The sequence below is a fragment of the Amphiura filiformis genome, chromosome 10 (assembly GCF_039555335.1).
Source record: "Amphiura filiformis chromosome 10, Afil_fr2py, whole genome shotgun sequence".
Taxonomy (NCBI): Eukaryota; Metazoa; Echinodermata; class Ophiuroidea; order Amphilepidida; family Amphiuridae; genus Amphiura; species Amphiura filiformis.
Window position 1 is genome coordinate 39,884,340 of NC_092637.1, and position 21,466 is coordinate 39,905,805.

Here is a 21,466-nt window from a genome sequence, read left to right on the forward strand (position 1 = left end):
AATAACTTTAAAAACCGACTCAGGTACCGATGTAATTTCAACCAAGCATTTTACTGTTTTGTAGTGAATCAAGGTTCTGGATGGCGGTGTGCTACCATTCATACTACTGTTAATTCATACAAATATTCTCAATATAACTCATTCGATAGTATCGACCATAAGGTATATTCGAGCCAAATTTGGACACCGTCCGGGTATTTTGCCTTCAGGTACCATGCAATATTCATAAATATACCACTATAGTGCCCATATTTGGCAAACCATTACAGAAATATTAAACACGAGTGCGCTAGAAATTCATTTTTTGACACGGAAAACAGCTCGGCTTCTCTTTTGATGTTTACTGAGGTATGGCGAGTGTGGCCTTCAACACGTAAAATTAGGAAGGCTATTTAGCCTAATAAAGGGTTAGTTCCCGATACACTGTGTAACAAGGAAAGTAGTTATTTGCATAGTAAATACATTATTAAATCACGGCGACATGTAAATTGGGTGATGATGTCACAGCTCATTAGAATTTGTCACTCGGTATATTGCAACTTTTTGTAATGTATTTTCTTTTGTTTTTATTATGTATTTAAATGTCATGTCCTTTATGGACGAGCCACGTGACATTGAAAAAGTCCTGAGTCCCCAACTCTTAAGAACGTCTGCCATCTTTCATTGTTCGTCCAATCACCACTTCCTTGCAACCATTTACTCGATACCTTGCAAAAGCAATTAAACCATTTAGCGATCATTGTAAAGGCATCGGGACATTTTGTGGACGTAAGGCACAACATCTTTTTGGTCCTATAGCGCTATCGGTCCCCGAAGAGGTACCGATGGCATTCTTTATCGTACCCCGAACATTTGTACAGTGTATTCGGTGAAATGTTTCACCAACAAAAAAATGGAGATTCTTGTTACAAAATGCTTCTTTTTGTACAGATTGCATGATATAATGATAAGATTGACACATATCAAATTATCTTGGCTATAATAGACAGTGTTTATGTGGTGTACTTAGATGTGGTATGCATCGAGAAGGGTCTGTTTTGAGGTAAAGTGGGGTAAAATTCTTAAGTTTATTTAATTTGAATTCAAATTGGTTTGTGAGATACTAAAATGATTCAAACCAAGATGGAGATTAATTTACAGTCTCTATTGGTCAAATAAAGGTCAAAGGTCGTATTTGGCAGTGAAATATTGGATGAATATAGGGTCCACAACTTATAAGGTCCCCTAAATACTTTTTAAAATAAATCGAAAAATATTTGACAAAATGCAACGTGTAAAAAGGTATGGGTAGCGGTATTTGTTTTACACATATGGACCAAATTATAGCGTCACACGTTATTGCATTCAGGCAAAATTTTAGGAGTCAGCTCTCAAACAATTAACCATTATGACTGAACACAATGACGTGTGACGCTATAAATTGGTCCACATGTGTAAAACGAATAGGGCTATACATGTCTTTTTACATTTTTATATTTCGTAAAATCTTTTTGACTTATAAGTCGTGGACCGTATAGTTATGATGAAACTTAGTACGTGCATTCATCTCGATACGTTTGTTCAAGGTGATTTCAACGTCAAAAAAAGTCAAATAAAGGTCAATTTCTTCCGATTAATTTGGCATAAAAATATGTTGATATATGTAGTTTGTTATGCAAATTTTTCATAGGTCATATCAAGGTCATCAGAGGTAATACTGTAATATGTGTGGATTATCATAAACTTAGCGAACACAGGTTTATGTATATTTCAAAAAAAAGGAACAAATGTCAAAGATCATTTCAGGTTGATCAAAATTCATAATGTTTTCTAAGTCATCGGCAAAATGGAATTGCCGACCGCCACGGCTATACTCGTGGTCTGTGACCATAATACATCTAGTTGTTATTCCTATTCGTTAAAGTAGAATTGCGTGTTGTAAGCAGAATGAGAGGCTCGCATGGAGATGTAACCGTGTTGATAGTTTTGTTGATGTACATCATGGAATGTGACTCCCAAGGTAGGCATATCATTTATAAAAAAATGTGCTGAAACAATTTAATGACGGGTTTGTTATTGTGATCGACTTGAATCCAAATGAACCGACAATTAATCAAAATGAGAATGAATCAAAATTGGGTTTAAAAAATTGCAAAATATACAATTTATGCTCCAAAAATGTTTTAACTTCTTAAAAGCTGACAGACAATTAAACGTCTCATTGAAATACGCGTTTTTGTTTTTCTTTTTGTTTGCTTCTTTGTTGTTGTTTTTTGGTTGTTTTTTTTACTTCATAGCTTCTAATGACTTTTAGGCCTTAGTATCCTGTATATCTATGGTCATCCTTCAACAAATTTCAGGAAGGTGTCATAACTATCAAAGGTTTAATACCACAAAGTACCTATTACACAGTTTTCAGGCGGAATTTTCTCATATTCAGAACTCTCGCACATATGAAAATGTTTGACTACAAAAACGATTCTCTTATAAATGCACCTACACACAGTTTCCACCTCGATATACCTGAGTACACAGATATTTCCAGCACAGTGAGTCTATTCTACACGCAGTCTGTGCTATACCACACGGTTGAGTGCATAGCATCATAAGAGCTTGTTAGATTTAGTGGAAAATAGACGTCTGTGATTGTTTTTTTATCAAAACCTCAAGTGTTCCCTTCAACCAATCAGACAATTTTGATATAAGTTGTGGACCCTATATGAAAGAACACACTTATATTGGCCATATACCAGCTTCATTAGAATGAGCAATGGCCAATTCTCTTTAAATTGCCAATCTTGTGCAAAAAGTTACTGATTTTGCCTGTTTTGTCATACGGTTGTAAATTCAATGAACTATGACTTTGCACAAATTGATATGGTATAATTAACGCCAACAATACAAGATGAAACTTGATGGCAACTGATCAAAACCTCAACGAAGGTCATATAGGTTGACCTGAGACTTTTCATGTTTTAACGCAATCACAACATTATGCCTTATATTATGTAAGATAAATTATTTTTAAGCACGAATCACGTGGTTTTATTTAAAACAACCTCATAGTGACCATAAAAACGACTAAAAACATCCGTCTCTCAACATGCGATATTCAAAACTCCCGGGCGCCGAAATTGTTGAGTGCAATGACGCCCCAGTAATACAATGAAGGCTGACGACAATTAAGCACAAATTTCAGCGCGGGAATTTTGAATATCGCGTGTTGAGAGCGGACTGTTTTTATTCGTTTTTATGGTCAATATGAGTTTGTTTTAAATAAAACCATGTGATTCGTGCTTGATTATTATTTTTATCACATATAAGGCATAATGTTATGATTGCCGGAGACTCCCTTTAAAAGGACAGTGCACCCTCGAAGCTGAATGTTACAATTATCAGGCATGGCTAATATTTTACCGATACCGTGCGGATGAATTTTGGTAATAAAATGAGAGAAAATATACCATTTCGAAGTTTATAGGTCACAATTTTACAATCTGGTAGGCCACTCCTGTCTTACACCCTCAGATAAGTTGAGAACGGTAAATACTAACGAAATAAATTGTAACACCTAGTCTATAGTTTTATAGTTATAAAGACGGTGTCAGAATTGAAGATATAAAAGACAAAAACAAAGAAAGAAGATGTAGATCGCAAACTTGTGTCAATTGTGTGCGGGTATTTCGAGCAAGGGGGAACTCACCATCCGCCCGATTGGTACGCCACTGCCATCGTTTATCCTTCCAGAATGATGAAAAAGGTTCAATCATAATTCATGAATATTCATTTCTTGCCATTTCAGCACAAGAAGGTGATTTGCGGCTTTTTTCAGAGTACAGTGACCGTGGTCGAGTAGAAATAAACCATGAGAATCAATGGGGACAATTTGTGATTATTCATGGGGCACCTATGACGCTATTGTGGTGTGCAGGTAGGCCTATACTGTAAATTGGCCAGAACACATGGAACGCGTTCATTAATGTAACGGTTTTTTAACACATGACACGTGTTTAACTTATTTAGAGAACACTATCAATTTTGCCGACAAGTTAATGGCACTTAACACAATCCATAGCCCAGAGGCCCACCGGTAAAGCCCATTCCCTAAATGAAGTTCATTATTTTATAACGTTATCATTGAGAAATGCATGATATACATGCGTGGTACGTGTACTTTTTTTCAATCTTTGAAGTAACCAAACCTCCTCCGTGGCCAGAGTGAAAAACGAAAAACGGGTACATTTCTTTAAAAGAGCATATCTTCAAAAGTTGTGAGCCGATTGAAATATTTCTTTCGGTTTATTAAAGCTAACGCAAAAAGATTTCTTTACATACCAAAATATATTTGATTTAGTTTTCAGAAAAAGGAGAAAAAGAGGGCGCAATAAGGTTTTTTTTGGGGGGGACACCCTGTATCTTAGGAAAACTATGTCATCAACTGGGAGGGGGGCTTTTGTTTGTTTTATTTCTTCTGGGACATTCAATCAGTTGCAAACACCATCATCTGTTCTTCCTAGAGGCCTAAGTAGTGTTATAGGTGCCCGTTCATCATCATTTTAGCGTTGTCCTGCGGTGCCTCTATGACGTCACCAAACTCAAGCCTATTTTGAATTTGAACATTCAGAAAGCAAATGAATAAACTGAAAGTAGAAAACAGACTGCGCAGAAATGTCATTAATTTGTAAATTTATGTTTGTTTCAGACAACTTGGATTTACAGGCCCAAGCACCAGCCGGTGTTGTGCGGTATACGGGCAGGGAATTACGACAATATACTTGAGATACGTGTCTTGTGCTAGCACTGAAGATAGGCTGATCGATTGCCCCACCAACTATGGATGGGGTCCTCAGACATCGTGTTCCCATAGGAGGGATGCTGGCGTGCAATGCTCAGGAGGTAAATTTCACTTTGAGCCAAAAGAGCTTCATTCCAAACATGCCAAATGGCTCTCGAGTTGACCTAAAATTTTACGAGTACGTGTTTTTGTTCCCAACATATTCAAATTTCCCTGAGCTAGGGGCGGTTGTATACAGATATTGAGAAAAATGAGACCACACTCACAGAGAAAGGTGTAGGTTCAATACGCATGATACGTGGGATCACAAGGCTCGTTGTAATGGGTCTTATTTTCCCCATATGTATGATTTTTCCTGGGAGGGGGAAATAGCGAAACCTTTGTTTTGGCCAATTAGTTGTCATAATTTAATAACTGCAATACGTATGGAAATATGAATGTGACCAATGGTTTTCTTGACTCATTTCATCTAAGATCAATAAGATAGCAACTGTATTATGCAAAATTACTTTTAATGAAAAAGAAAAATATGGCCTGGAGGCTCCGACACGCCTAAAATATGATCTTATTTTACATTTGTGTATGTTTTCTGTTTTTGTTCATTCAACCAAAACCAAAAGGCAGATCGAGCCGTGCGTATTGTGTCCTTGAGCAATTAGACACTTAACCACGATTGCTCCTCACCTTCCAAGTATATAAATGGGTACCGGTTTGTGATGGCAAGGCGAAAAACTGGTCGTGGTAAAGACTGGTGCCTCACCCACAACAACATTACAGTTTTGCTAAAGTAAAGCAAAGGGATTCTTAGTAAGAATGATATATATGACAAATATGCTTTAATTTCGCAGCTACAAATAGTGTAAGATTGGTGGCAAGCCGTACAAATGCCATATATGAAGGAGTGGTTGAAGTATTCGTCAATGGTCGATGGGGTACTATATGTGCCGATAATTGGGACATCATTGACGCTAGTGTTCTCTGTCGTCAAATGAAATATACCGGTCAGTAAATATCAATCCCAGTCGTTTACAAACTATGCACATATTTTTTTTTCAATTAGGGGGTACAAACAATCTCAACATAAACGGGATACAAAACAAAATGGGCAGTGAGTGTTCTTCATTTGCAAGACATTTCTCTTTAATTAATTTTTGCAACGACTACTTTTCGTTGACTGACATCGTACATGTAGTTGTTATTCATCATGTCTGGAAAATGCCAGCGGGACATCCCTGTAAAGCCGCAGTCTCAGATGAAAATTTATAGCCTCATTTCGCCACGTGACTGCAAGAACTTGTGGCATTTTTAGCGAAAATGTTTTTTTTATTGCAATGCAAAAAGGCGAGTGATTTGAGCATATTTCAAGCTTAAGTGGGCACGCTGGATCGCTCAAGTGAGAAATATTGGACACTGTTTAGTATGGTATCTTTAAAGGAAGTCTCCGGAAATCACAACATTATGTCTTATAAGTTAGGAAAATGATTGTTAAGCACGAATCACATGGTTTTATTTTAAACAAAGTCATATTGACCATAAACACATCTGTGTCTCAACACGCGATGTTCATAATTCCCGCACCGAAAATGTCTGCTGCAATGACGTCCCAGTAATACAATGAAGGCTGTCGATAGTTGAGCACAAATGACCATGACGTCATTGCACCAGATAATTTTGAAAATCGCGTGTTGAGAGACCACTGTTTTTATTTGTTTGTTTTTTATGGTCAATATGTACTAGGGGGGCTAGGACCAACCCACCCACCCCTCCCACAGAACCAAACCAATCCAACTTTTTTAGGTTCCTGAGTTGACCCCAAAACATAATCAGAATGTTCCCAAAAATATAAACTGGCCCACGGGGGTTTCCAAGATGGCGTTCAAAATGGAGGTATTCATTTATATTTGACTGAATAAGCATTAATATTTGAGAATTTTTAATTGGTGCCAATTTCTGCGGCCATTTTATGTATGTGTCATCACAGAAGTACACTGATGGCTGGGATGGTTTTTTTTCCTTTATCTAATCTTAGAAGTATATTAGGCCCTAAATTAGTTTGGTTCAGAAAAGTCCCGATATATGATAACTTATAGTCTTTTTCAGTATTTGGCAACCATTATGGGCGCCATTTTGAAAATGCACTGACTCTTGGGACTGTTTTTCTTTACATCAACTTGAGTTTATGCTGGGTTCTATAATTAAGCAAAAAAGTTTCCATGCCAATTTTTGTCGTCCACCATAACATACCCTAAACATCCAAATCGACGGGAATTGCATATTGTGTTCCAAAACAAAAAAACTAGTAACGGTTTTCTCAAATTTTGGAATTTTTTCCCTTTTAAAAATACAGCTTAAATAAAATATCAAAAATTGACCAAAAAGTGAAATTTTGATCCTTTTTAACCCAACAAAATTCATTTGTTTTATAAATCAAAAATTATTTTTTTATTATTTATTTAAGGGAAGGGGTATGAACGTTTGGACAGTATTTATTGTGGGACATTAGAGCACATCAGACATATCGAATTGCATTCTGAATACGAAGAATGTCCTTCTGATATCAAATAATTTTAATTTTTTGAAATTCGCAGTGTAATACACATTTTATGGCAAATCATTAAAAATTAATATTTTTGATATTTAACAGTACTTGAAGTAAACTTTATAAATCGAATGATTTATACTTAAAGTAATGTAGGTGGGATGAAAGCCGACGATCAATTGAAAATTTTGACCTTTCGTATTGAAGATATGGATTTTTTCCCAAAACACCCAAAAATAGGTCTTTTTGGGAAAAAATCCATATCTTCAATATAAAAGGTCAAAATTTTCAATTGATCGTCGGCTTTTCCTCCCAGCTATATACACTTTAAGAATATATCATTAGATTTATAAAATTGATTTCGAGGACTGTTATATATCAAAAATTAGAAAAATATCAAATTTTAATAATTTGTCATAAAATTTGTATTATATCGTGAATTTCAAAAATGAAAATTATTTGATATCAGAAAGACATGCTTCGTATTCAGAATGCAATTCGATACGTCTGAGGTGCTCTCATGTCCCACAAAAAATACTGTCGAAACGCCATAAACGCTCATTCTAGATCCCTTAACATAACAAATTCTAAAATTTCCCACTTCGAGTGATCTTATGTGCATGACTACATCATGATTGTGTGCATCAGCTTTCTTGCAGATTCGGGCGTTTAACAAAGATACCGTCCAATTTGTATTTTCAGGCTGAAGATGGTGATTAGAGTCGAAATTTAAATACTGGTCAATGCGTCTGCGTGGGCTTTTTGTCAGTGGCGTAGCCAACAGTTTTTTAGAGGGTAGGCAAAGGGGGGCAGGGCAATCTTCAAGGGGGACAAATTTGAAGCAAATGGTCAAAAATTGGCTAAAAAGTACCCCAAAAACATCCAGGGGGGCAAGATGAAGGGCAAGACTTCCTACAGTGGGGCAGCTGCCCCCTTTTCTCCCCCTGGCTGTATATGGGGCATAAAGTGACCTTCGTGCTACCGTCACGATGTGAATGTCCAGAAATGGAAGTGTTGCAAGTTACGTCGCTGCTAACCAAAACCTTTTTTACAGCAAAACTGTCAAAATGACAGCATTTAATAACAGTTTACGACGGTTTACGATATTTATGTTAATTAGAATACGGGGTAGATTTTATTAGTTTAGTTTTAATATTATATGTACGTCTTAGTTCTAGGTAGGAAATTTAGAGAACTAGCTGAGTAAACACACGCGGTAATGTTATATTTCTGCTCTAGAACATTATTGGCGGGATTAATGGCTAAGTCCATTGAAGTTCTTTGATATCACAAAATTACGTACATTTTTCATCTAATGCAACTGACTCTTTACAGATGCCCAAATGACTTACAACACCTCGATCTCAGCTTCTAGTGGAGGACAGACACCAGTGATGGGCCATGTCGCCTGCTCAGGCAGCGAGACTTATTTAGCAGAGTGCAGTCATGCTGGGTGGGGCTACTTCTGGAATCATCCATCCGAGTCATATGGAACATGTGATAATGGCATTGCTGGCGTAAAATGCAGATTAAGTAGGTGAAAGTATAACCAAAGTTAAGGGCTCAGATAACGACGTTTTTCAGACATATAGAATTGCATTTTGAATAGGAAGAATGTCCTTCTGATATAAAATAATTAACTATAATTACAAAACAAAAAAGGTTCCAGGATAGCCCTATGCCATGTGTTTTGAGTGCAATTTATTTTTTTCCAGTTATCATCATGTGATGTGATACACTCCTCTGGGTCCCAGAGGAACTCGTAACGGGACCCACATCAAGAAAACATTCAGTTGCGTTTCAACCCATGTGATTTATTGCATTGGTTGCAAACGCCATCCCACCTGTCTGTACAGGGTGTCTATTTGTAGTTTCCCAATTATCTCAGTGACGCGTGAACGGATGTTGATGATTTATGCACCAATCTATAGAAGACACTTCATGGATTTTGAATCTGCAAGAAAGTTTTAATTTTACTGCTGATATTTTAAGTTATGTTCCCCGATCCTTAGGGCCTATTTTTATTGAGACACCCTGTAGGTTGTCACATGACGAGCTAGCTTGATTGGTCTCTGAGTTGAACTTCCGACCTCAATCAGCTACGATCAATGACCGAAATCACTTGTATAGCGTTTTAACTTTGTTGTACAGCATGACAATCACAGCGTGAATAATGTTCGAAGCAGTTATTTATCCTAGATTACAAGCAGTATTAATGTAGTGGCAAATTTGATAAATAGCCATGAAGGTAAGCTTACTTCCGGGTCCAAATTTCTCATGAATACGAAGTAGCCGATAAACAATTATTGAAAGCCTTATTTGTTTTAAATGTTATCCAATCAAAGGGCTCGTTTGTTATCATCGGCATACTGTTTGTGTCAAGGGGGTGGAACCAAACTGACTGCGGAGGAAACTAATAATACCTTATGACCCCTTGTCATTGTAGGTCATTCTGAGGAACAAAAAGGACTATTATTAGCTATAACCTTTTGGTTGACTATTGTATATTATCTTGTTTTGAATGTTGTAAAATTAGTTTTCGGACCCGATCAGATTCGTCTCATTGGTGGAGGTTCGAACGAAGGAAGAGTTGAAGTTTATTTTGACGGCGAATGGGGAGGTATTTGCGACCACCATTGGGATATAACGGAAGGCGAGGTAAGCATGGTATTCAGTTTTAGCAGTCCTGTACAATGATTTTATATAGTCGATAATATATTATCGAGTAGAGCTCATGGAGGCAGCCATTAGCAGACCACCCATTGTCAGATGGCTGGATGATTTTCAGCTGCACACACAAATGAATAGGAGAATTTTGAAAATGAATCATGACTTTTTGATAAACCGCTTACGGCAAAAATTCTGAGGACTGGGCGATTCTAAATTTCACATACAATGTACAAAACAATATTTGTAAAATCTTTGTCGAGAGATTAAAAAAGTTATCGAGAGCATTTTCTGTAATCTTGTTTTAAATTAACACAAAATACAATATTCTGTGCAGAAAAATGGCCCAAAGTTCCTATCTTGCCATTGAAAACTACAGGAAGACCGCCCACAGAGCTTCAAGCCACATGCCAGACATCATGGCGCCAACTGCAAATGGCTGCGCCCATGTGATGTAAGTCGATAATATATTATCGACTTTATAAAATCATTGTACAGGACTGTTTAGTGGAGCCGAAATATGGATTTGCGTGCGCGAATAGAGACGAAGAAGTTGTGGGGATTCTTTTCTGGATATTCGAGGGTGCTGGGTGCTAAACAAGAATTTTTGGCTCCAACCTCGGGAAATGTGAGGAACTCTCAGTAGAAACGGTTTTTTTAAATGACTAAAAATAACTTAAAATAGTGATCGCGTGGATTGAATTAACAGAAATGCTGCAGTTTTCTTTATTATTTCTTGGTGATTTAGGTTAGCAACTATTTCAAACTGTTGCGATTTGGTAGTTCACAGAATCTTTTGAATGGTAGTGAGCTTTGGCAAAAATTGCATTGATCTTTTCATAGCGAGTGTGTATACTTTTGTAGGTCCTGTGATTCTTGAGTTATGTTGTAAAGAGAGCCGAAACATAACGTAAAACGTACATAATTCATTACTAACAATTAAAATCAAACAAGTATATGATTTGTAAAATGAATTTTTACAAAACACCAAAGTGTTGTTTTTCAATAATAAATTTATTTAAATAATGAAACTCGCTTGCTTCGACTCTTAAGAGTGGTCTTAACACTGAAACATATCAATTTGTAAGCGCTCTTTAGCAAAGTCATAGTTCATTGAATTTACAACCGTATAACAAAACGGACGTAAATAGTATCTTTTTGCACAAAATTTGCAATTTAAAGAGAACTGGCCATTGCTCATTGAAATGAAACTAGTATTATGAACAATATAAGTGCGCTCTATCATTTACTTGAGTTTTGACTTTTCGTCCCCAGGCAGAACCAAAAGCGCTCTTTAAGCAAAGTCATAGTTCATTGAATTTACAACCGTATGACAAAACAGGCGAAAATAGTAACTTTTTGCACAAGATTTGCAATTTATAGGCAATTGGCCATTGCTCATTCTAGTGACTCTAGTATATGGACAATATAAGTGTGCTTTTTCATTTAATGACATAAAATTTGACATATATTGTAAGGAACACTTGAGGTTTTGACTTTTAAAACCTGCATTTTGGTCAAAAAATGTGCTTGGATATGTAGTTTTCAACATATTTACCACATTCGCCTTGTTATAATATTGAATTGCGTTGACCTAGTGACGAAAAGTGTTTTTAGGGGGAAGTGTTCTCCTTTAAAGAAGCACAATCCACCTTGGAAACGATACTAGCGATATGTACGCACCACAGATATTGGAACACGTACATATTGGAAGCCGTATAAACGCAAGGTCAACGCAGGACGTACGCAATCTTTCTAGAAAGGTTAAGATTACCTCAAGGGAAGGGTTTGGTTGTAGGATAAGGGCTATGCCAATGTTTAAGGGTTGAAAATTGAGTAAGGATTAGGGCTGGGTGACTGACGCAATTATTTTCCAATGATAAAACAATATACACGGTTGTTTGATGGGATCATTTATTAGTTTTTCAAACAAAACATCATGTACAACCAAATGTTAGGCTTAAACAGCTAAAAGTTATATCATGCTAATGAATACAGATGCTTTTGAGTCATTCTCAACTTGAATTTCCCCTCTTTTACAAAATTATTCACTTATATAGCATTTTTTAAAGCTTTTTCGGATATAAAATGTATCTATTAGGCCCTAATGACAAAATTGGTGGCGCTATTTAGTTACTGGAAATTACTCTTTCAAGCTTTTAATACAAATAATTCCTTTTATTGTTTCATGAAATATGTTTATAAAATTTCCTTGTTGCTTGTTTCACCTATTCCAGCTGTTTTAATGGCAGTATTAATCACCTACCTCTTGCAAATAAAGAAATATGATTAGGATATATAGCGCCATCTATAGTTTGCATTTAGTTAATAATGAAGCCAATTCTATATATATACATCAAACAACCGTGTATAGCTGATCTGTAATAAGTCTTCAGCTATAATTGAAGACCGAATTAAAACGACTAGTTTGCGTATGACGTCCTGTCAATCAGACCAAAAATGCCATACTGCGCAGGTCAGCAACCAATCACGGCGCGCCTTTGTCATGACGTCAGACGCAAATTAGTCTTTTTAATTCGGTCTTTAATTATAACATTTACTTCCATATTCTACATATTCCAGGTTGCCTGTCGACAAAAGGGATTCTCAGGAGTTCTTAACGTAACAACAGGTTCTAACTATGGTCAAGGTGGACCAAATGAAAGAATATGGTTGGACGATATGGACTGTGTAGGCAATGAGAAGAATCTTGCTGAATGCCATCATGACGGATGGGGTGAAGTTGGCCAATGTACGCAGCTTGAGCTTGCTGGTGTCATTTGTCGTCTAAGTAAGTTTACGAACTGCGAGGTACATGTAGTTTCCCGGTGCGTTTGTTTTGTTTGTTTTGTGTGTTTGAGATCATTAACTCTCTCCAAGCGGGTGTCGACTGCAGACGACAAGTTTCGAATTTTTGTTTTAATTCAAAAATTTCAGACATGTAAATTTTCATGACCATATTTGGAATCAGCATGAAAAATGCATTAAAATGAATACAAACAAGCCTAGTATTGGTTCAGTTTCTTGAGATAGCTCTTGATATTTTGAGAAAATGTCTCAAAACTTGGTCTTTTTATGTTGAAGCCTATGGCTAGCATGCAGAGCATATACCTCTGTACCTGTTAATAACCTCCTTTTCTGTTATTGACATGACATTCCATCCTCTCAAATAGTCATTTTGATGGGGAAAGGTACGTAATACATTATGTCGAGTTTGGAACACACTTAATATACATACATACCCCATACACACACCCCTACACCTACATAATTATATGCATTATTGTTTCATTATCATTCATTTGAATTGACTTATTTTCACATGTGCTGATTTGTCCTATTTTGCCTCAAAATAGCACGTGATGGTGATATTCGTCTTGTGGGTGGGACCAGTGACACACATTCTGACGGTCGCCTAGAAATATTTCACAATGGCCAATGGGGTAGCGTTTGTAACGATGGATGGAGTGACGTAGACACATTAATTGCCTGTACACATCTTGGATATAATTCTGTTGGATCTGCAGTACTGGCGCCAGGTCGGTATTGATATTAAATACACACCCAACCGTACACCCACGCCCCTACACCCACACACCCCTGGAGCTTTATATGTGATGGGTATTTTTCTGCATACATTCAAGACGGCTCTCAAAATGGCAAATCTTTTTTGTGTGTGTATAATCTTGTGCATTGTGTACTTTTTACAAAGGCTTCAGTTATGGAATATTAAAAGATCAAGAGAATGGATGTGGCCATCTCGTGATGGAGAATATCACAACCAACTTGACTGTATCTTTGTCGGATATTCTTGGTATTTGAAGGATATATGAAGGTACGTGCATCATTTTGAGTTGGATCGACCATCTCATGCCCTTAGAAATAGCAAAGAAGATCTTGAAATAAAAACAAAGACACAAACTTGCGTGACATATATTTTTTTTAACTTCTGGAAATAATTAGCATTGTTGTAGCAAAATGGTTATGAAAACGATATTATCAACGATATCAGGCACACCCTTCCTCAAGGATTAATGCACATTCCATTTTAGAAATACGCTATTTCACAATCCTGAGACATACCACTTTCACTACTCGGTAGGTGCAAAAAGTTGGTTCTAAATACCTGCAAACAATTCCATAACTATAGCCGCTACATGTATAAAGAGTAGGCCTACATATAAAAAAGATTGACATTTTGGCAGGCATCTTGGATTTATGTAGGAAAGAAGGAATTGTGTCGTTTAGTGAAAAAGAAAACACTTTCTTCACCTTTAAAAATCACTGAAAATTATTTTAAAATGTCATTTGGAATCGGTTTAGGGTATGGGATTATAATTATCTTTGAGCGTTAACAATCGGTATTTTAGGCATCACTTTGCACGTGACCATACGGATTAATGTGCAACTTTTATTTTTGGAAGCATGCCATTTTTACACTCCGAAGATATTCTGTAGCTATACATTGACTTGGCAGGGTTAAAAAATGATTCTAGATCCCTCCAACCAACTCCATAACTAAAGCCACCTAGTTCCAATAATTGGAACTCACGGCTCCGACCGTGAACAAAAACAAGTCCTCAAACGTTCGAAATTTGTACTTACTACAACTAAAAGCCCCCACAAGAAGTATCTAATGGATTATACACATAAAAGAGATTTTGATATTTTTTTAGTAAAAAATAACACACTTTCTTATCCCTAAATCAATAATAACACGCACAAAGCGCCATCTTAGATTTATGCAGGAAAGAATCACCAGTAACATACTAAGACCGCCATTTGTAATCGGTTCAGGGCATGTAATTACATTATCTTTGATAATGTCTTTAAGGGGGTACTACACCCCTGGCCAAATTTGTGCATATTTGTGCATTTTTCTCAAAAATTATAGCACATTGGTGACAAGTAAGATATGTATATTATAGGAGCAAGGACTACCGCTACTGTACTGAAAATTCAGCAACTCAAAGCAATTTATTGATCAAATATTGGTTTCCACTCATTTTTGGCTTTAACTCCACAACTGTTGTCTGTGCTGAAATAAAATTTCCAGTGCAGTAGTTGTAGACCTTGCCCCTATAATATACATATCTTATTTGTCCCCAATGCGCTATAATTTTTGAGAAAAATGCAAAAATGGGCACAAAATTGGGCAGGGGTGTAGTACCCCCTTCGGTATTCTAAAGCGTCGCTTTGCACGTGACCTTGCGGATTAATGTGCCACGTACAATTTTGGAAACATACCATTTTACACTCCGGAAATATCCTACTTTTGCATAGTAGTTTTGAACTTTCGGTTCTATATACCTCCAACCAACTCCTTAACTAAGGCCCCTACAAAAAGTAATGCTTTCGGACGAGTTCATTTTTCTTGCAGATTGATGCATTGATATTTGTTTGTACTAATAATTTTGCTAAAATCATTGACTTTTTTTCTCGTGTATGAAATGTGTTATAAATACGTTGCTCCAGAAATTGTACAAAATAATGCACTTGCACTGGAATGTTGAAGTGTCAAATGCACTCCACCTGGGGGCTTGTGCATTAGACGCATCAACATCTCAGTACGCGTGCATTATTTTGTACAATTTCACTACCAAACAAGTGATACGCATTTATTGACATATAAATAATATTATACCATGTTTACAGACGGCGCATTATGGGCTTGGTTTTCCAATATTAGCTGTATCGGTAATGAAGCTCACTTAGGAGAATGTTATTTTAATTACTGGGACGACACTAGACAGTGTAACAATGACAATTACGTGGCTATCAGCTGTTTAGGAGGTAAGAAAAGTAGATTAATTCGAAGTTACGCGTTTCTCTCTCTTGTTTTTAAAGAGGTGACGAAGATATTATGCCTGTAATCACTATTTATGTATTTTTATATAAATTTTGTATAATATGTGAGTTATTTTGGATTGGTCGTAAGGTGATGTACATAATCTACATAATAGCAGTCATCAACTTAACAAACTTTTTTAAATATTTTATCGATCAAATAATCAATTCTTTTGCCTTAGATTTCACGTAAATCATCAGCCAACTAGTAACCAAATAACCACTATTTAATTAGCACGGTTGTTTGATGGGGTCATTTATTAATTTTTCAAACAAAACATCATGTGCAACCGAATTTTAGGCTTAAACAGCTAAAGGTTATATCATGCTAACACACACATATGCTTTTGAGTCATTCGCAAGTTTAATTTCCCCTCTTTTACAAAATATTATTCACTTTTATAGCATTTTGAAGCTTTTTCGGATATAAAATCTATCTATTAATGACAAAATAGGTGGCGCTATTTAGTTACTGGAAATTACTCTTTCAAGCTTTTAATACAAATAATTCCTTTTATTGTTTGATCAAATATGTTTGTAAAATTTCCTTATTGCTTGTTTTACCTATTCCAGGTGTTTTAAATGCAGTATTAATCACCTACCCCTTGTAAATAAAGAAATATGATTTAGGATAAATAGCGCCATCTATAGTTTGCATTTACTTAATAATGAAGCCAATTCAATATACATCAAACAACCGTGTTAGATGGCCTTTTAAAAAGGACTGTAATTGAGAAATATGAAAATGGCACGGTTGTTTGATGAGATATCATGCTAATGTATATAGATGCTTTTGATTTATTCTCAACTTTGATTTCCCCTCTTATTATTATATTATTCACTTTTATAGCATTTTATAGCTTTTTCGATATAAAATGTATCTATTAATGACAAAATTGGTGGCGCTGTTTAGTTACTGGAAAGTACTCTTTCAAGCTTTTAATACAGATACTTCCTTTTATTGTTTGATAAAATATGTTTATAAAATTTCCTTGTTGCTTGTTTCACTTATTCCAGCTGTTTTAATGGCAGTATTAATCACCTACCCCTTGCAAATAAACAAATATGATTTAGGATAAATAGCGCCATCTATAGTTTTCATTTAGTTAATAATGAAGCCAATGTCTATACATCAAACAACCGTGATGGGCTTTCTTTCAGTTAAACCAATTCAATATAATTCTACTATGAGTGGTTTTCAATAATGATTTACCTGGCGTATGCGTAGACATAAACATGCGGCCTAGAAATCGCTACCTTTATTAGTACTAGTATCAACCGAGATCTTAGCCCGTCTAAAACGTCTTTGAACAAGTGGGATTCTTGTTCTCTCTCAATTTTCTCAGCTTCCAACAAAATGCGTCTGGCAGGAGGCCCAACTAACCGTGAGGGAAATGTTGAGATATATCACAACGGAAGATGGGGAAGTATATGTCCTAATGATTGGGGGATCAATGAAGTCCGTGTGGTATGTATTGTTGCATGGGGTATATGATTGTAATGTCTTATGGGATAATGAAGACTTGATATACAAGTGGATATATCTATCAACGAGTGGATATAACTATCAACGAATGGATATAACTATCAAGTAAACTTGATAGTTTAAAAAGCAATCAATGGGTTAAAATAATTATTTAGATATGTTGAACCCAGGTCCTCTCTATTGCTAGACAAGTATTTTCTAGGCTATTGGTACATTGGCTTGGAGGTATTTGTATTGTCTCTGTGAGTGGGAAGCATTTGTGTAAGATTTTGCTTCCCTATTATTTTTGATAATGTGGTTTACCTAGAAAATATATGTCGGAAAAATGTATATCTAAGAGTGCAAATGGAGTGAGGAGCTGGGTGGTAACAGGCTTTTTGCTATCAATGACAAATGAATGATAAACTATGGTTTTACCTTGGCATTACGATTAGCATCTCGGTAATGAGGAAAGCGATTGAATAATTACAGAAATATTGGGAATAAACTGCATATTCATGTAAATTCATAATGTTCACATAAATGAATGCAGTTTGTTCCATGTTATACAGCTTGTCACATATTTATCAATAGATGGCGCTACCACTCTACCCTAAAATGCTCAATATGAGTATTTTAAGACCTGTTGTAAACATTAATGTTAATGCATTTTAATGAGGAGACTGGGTTTGGCAGCTTTATATATAGTTCGTATTTATAAATTAGCTGTCTATAGAGGCCGTCAGCCTTTTCCTCGGGATCCGCCATCTTGTGGGTACTGCCGTTGTGCATGTCATGCGTTAGACATTACGCCCCCGATTACGCGGAAGTCGCAACGCGTAACGCGCCTCTTCAGTCAAGCGTCAACGCGGTGATCTTAGCAACAAGGCACTCCGTACCCACAAGATGGCGGCGTTGACGTCACAATGACTACCTCTATTCGATACCTACTTCCAGGTGTGCAAGTACCTTGGATTTTCAGGTGACGGCAAAGTGCGAAATAGAGTCATATTACATGAATCTATCATAGGCCCCACTTGGTTAGGTGGCCTGAACTGCACTGGATCGGAAAGCAACCTTGCTGAGTGTCCTCACCCGGGATGGGAAAAGTCTGGTTGTGATTATGCTGAACAAGCAGGTGTCTTATGTCATGTTGGTAAGTTTTCATGATCCTCCTCCTCCTTCTCCTTCTCATCCTCCTGCCCCTCCTCCTGCTCTTCCTCCTTCTTCGTCCAAATATCTTTTCAGTCGTATTTTTACAAGCAAAATGATAAAGGTCAGCATATTGATTCATTATCAGGATGAACGTTCTGTTTTAGGATTCGGAGTCCTTTTGTCTACAGTTGCAAAATCATAAAACAATCTTTCTAAAGTAGCAAAATCATAAAACGTCTTTCACTAAGATGACCAGATAAAGTTTACATCATGACCATTTTATTTTCCATTCATTTTCAACAGCAAAGGAAGGTGACCTCAGACTCGTCGACGACGGGTTGCTGCAAAATAACATTACTATCGCAACAAGAGGGCGTGTAGAAGTGTACCATAGAGGAGCGTGGGGCTTAATCTGTGGCAGAGGATGGGATGTTTTCGATGGGGATGTTGTATGCCGCCAGCTCGGTTTTACTAGACTTATCGAAACGGGAACAGGTGTGTGTCGGGAACATTAACTTAAGAGAGAGTATGAGCATGGTATGAGAGGCCATCTACCACGGTTGTTTGATGGGATCATTTATTAGTTTTTCAAACAAAATATCATGTACAACCAAATTTTAGGCTTAAACAGCTAAAAGCGGTATCATGTATACAGATGCTTTTGAGTCGTTCTCAACTTTAATTTCCCCTCTTTTACAACATTATTCACTTTTATACTATTTTTAAAGCTTTTTCGGATACAAAATGTATCTATTAATGACAAAATTGGTGGCGCTATTTAGTTACCGGAAATTACTCTTTCAAGCTTTTACTACAAATAATTCCTTTTATTGTTTGATAAAATATGTTTATAAAATTTCCTTGTTGCTTGTTTCACCTATTCCAGCTGTTTTAATGGCTCTATCAATCACCTAACCCTTGCAAATAAAGAGTTATGGTTTAGGATATAGCGCCATCTATAGTTTGCATTTAGTTAATAATGAAGCCAATTCTATATAAATCAAACAGCTGTGAGCTACTCGGGTCGAAACTGGAAGGAAATGAGGCGGCAGGTTTTTTGAGTGGTCATGGAGCTAATACGTCAAACAGGCCCGTTGGAACCGCTGCAGCCTGATCAAAAGTTGCGAACGTTTAACTTGGAAAAACGTTCTCGTCAATTATATCGTATCAGACGGTAAAAAGTTATGACCGGCCTCAGCAGTAGCCCTAAAAGTATAGGGCCTTTTGACTGTGGTGATCCAAAACCATGCTATATCAGAAAACCTGGCTATGTCCAGAGAGCTGCTGCCAGTGACTGCTATTAATTCCCCAGAATTTTTTTTCTCGGGGACAGCGGTTAGTGGGTTGTGAGCTATCACTGGGTTTTTAGCAGTTCTCAGTATATACTAGCATGGTGTATATAATGTGTAATAAAAAAGGCCCTGTGGTAGGGCTACTCAGCAGCGTGTCCGTCATGTAATATAACAGGTAGGCCTATGCACGATATCTCGTGAAGTTTCATGAGATATACAGTACATGGGCTACATGTTATACTCTTGTGATGGTGCGCGTTTCTTCAGCGGTACACAGGGCACACCGACATCGCCTGGCTAATAATTGCTTTCTCTGCAGAGATACTAAAATCAATACCCGGGATCGATACACGTGAATGTCCTATGTACGAGTTTGATATGAGACGAAAATCTTTGGATACCGGGGTAGAAAATGATGAATATCTCCCGCAAATGATTTCGTATAAAGAAACCAGATATGGTTCCTTGCACTTGAATATATATTTTGAGTCTTGAGTCAAAAACTGACAATAATTCTGATTTATATGTGCCGAATTATATAGCGCAGTATATAGGCCAATCGTGGAGGTAGTCTAAAAGCATATGACCTATGGCGTACTGCTCGACTCACGTCACACAGCGAGGTCAGTCACCGGGCTAATCGGGGCTATTGTCAGTAGCCTTAGTCAGATGTCCTTCGGCCCATTATGCGACTCAAAACTATTAAACAGGTCGATACAAAATGGCCATACGTGGCGGTGGATTCAACCTACCATGGCGATTTCTGCCATGAAGATATCGGGCGATGACACTGTGCAGGGTGTGTGTGCATATGGGGTGAGTGTAGTCACCGTGTGTGTTTTATTAGATATTTTCTGTGTCTCTTTCACCGTTCTTTACGTGTTTTACTCTATCAACCTCTATCCTTGATAAACAAACTGAAAAATTTGTCTCTTCTCACCCACAGACACAGACAGTTCCTATGGCTCAGGTTCCGAAGAGCTTTTTCTAGCTGATGTAGACTGTACTGGTTCAGAATCGTTCATATTGAAGTGTGGATTGAATGAATGGCGAGCTGAAGATTGCAATAGCACACAAGCCGTTTATGTAGTATGTTCGGAAAGTAAGAAGAGCCCATTTATTAAAGAACTATGATTAATACAAAATAATTGTTTCATCTACAAACACGTTATTTAATTTAGGTACCATATAACTCACAAGTTGACTTAAAGTTATGGCTATGAGTTTTTGTATCCAATACGTTCAAATGTTATTCTGTATTTGCGAGTACAAACATATTGGAGTTTAATACAGAACTCTGCAGAAACCGCCTGTGAGTGTATGATTAGCTTAGGTGATATGGGCCGATTGCTATGAATGGCCAAGTGGACCTAAAAACGTGTAAGATTATACGTGTAACCTTACACGTATAAGATGGCATCTTATACGTCTTAGAATCTAGCGAGTTACATAAAGGAGTATTTTGTGATCCTAGCATCCTCCTTTTATGACATTTTTCAGTAGATATGCACGAAAAAAGCTTATTCCCAACATTTCAGTTGATTCCGATTCTGAGTTTTCGAGTTATGCCTGATTATGTGTATTACACTGCTCTATAGACAATGTATTGTAATTTCGTTCTGGTATACCAGAACGAAATTCAAATTTCACGATTTCTTTACTATTAAACGAATTAATCTGCAAGAATTTTTTTGTACATAAACATTATGTAGCCAGAGGTTTCCAGT

General features: G+C 36.8%; 1 protein-coding gene across 1 annotated transcript in view; it reads left to right on the forward strand.

The window, feature by feature from the left end:
* The window catches only part of LOC140161851 (scavenger receptor cysteine-rich domain superfamily protein-like), a 30,959-nt gene that overhangs the window by 3,462 nt on the left and 6,031 nt on the right, over window positions 1-21,466 (forward strand). The window contains exons 2-14 of the mRNA XM_072185146.1: window positions 1,907-1,999; window positions 3,782-3,910; window positions 4,682-4,875; window positions 5,623-5,775; window positions 8,649-8,846; window positions 9,850-9,971; window positions 12,564-12,771; window positions 13,337-13,519; window positions 15,636-15,773; window positions 17,174-17,295; window positions 18,250-18,448; window positions 18,751-18,942; window positions 20,686-20,841. Coding sequence (XP_072041247.1) covers window positions 3,855-3,910; window positions 4,682-4,875; window positions 5,623-5,775; window positions 8,649-8,846; window positions 9,850-9,971; window positions 12,564-12,771; window positions 13,337-13,519; window positions 15,636-15,773; window positions 17,174-17,295; window positions 18,250-18,448; window positions 18,751-18,942; window positions 20,686-20,841 — 1,921 coding nt within the window. The 5' untranslated portion in view covers window positions 1,907-1,999; window positions 3,782-3,854. The remainder of the gene's footprint in view (window positions 1-1,906; window positions 2,000-3,781; window positions 3,911-4,681; window positions 4,876-5,622; window positions 5,776-8,648; window positions 8,847-9,849; window positions 9,972-12,563; window positions 12,772-13,336; window positions 13,520-15,635; window positions 15,774-17,173; window positions 17,296-18,249; window positions 18,449-18,750; window positions 18,943-20,685; window positions 20,842-21,466) is intronic.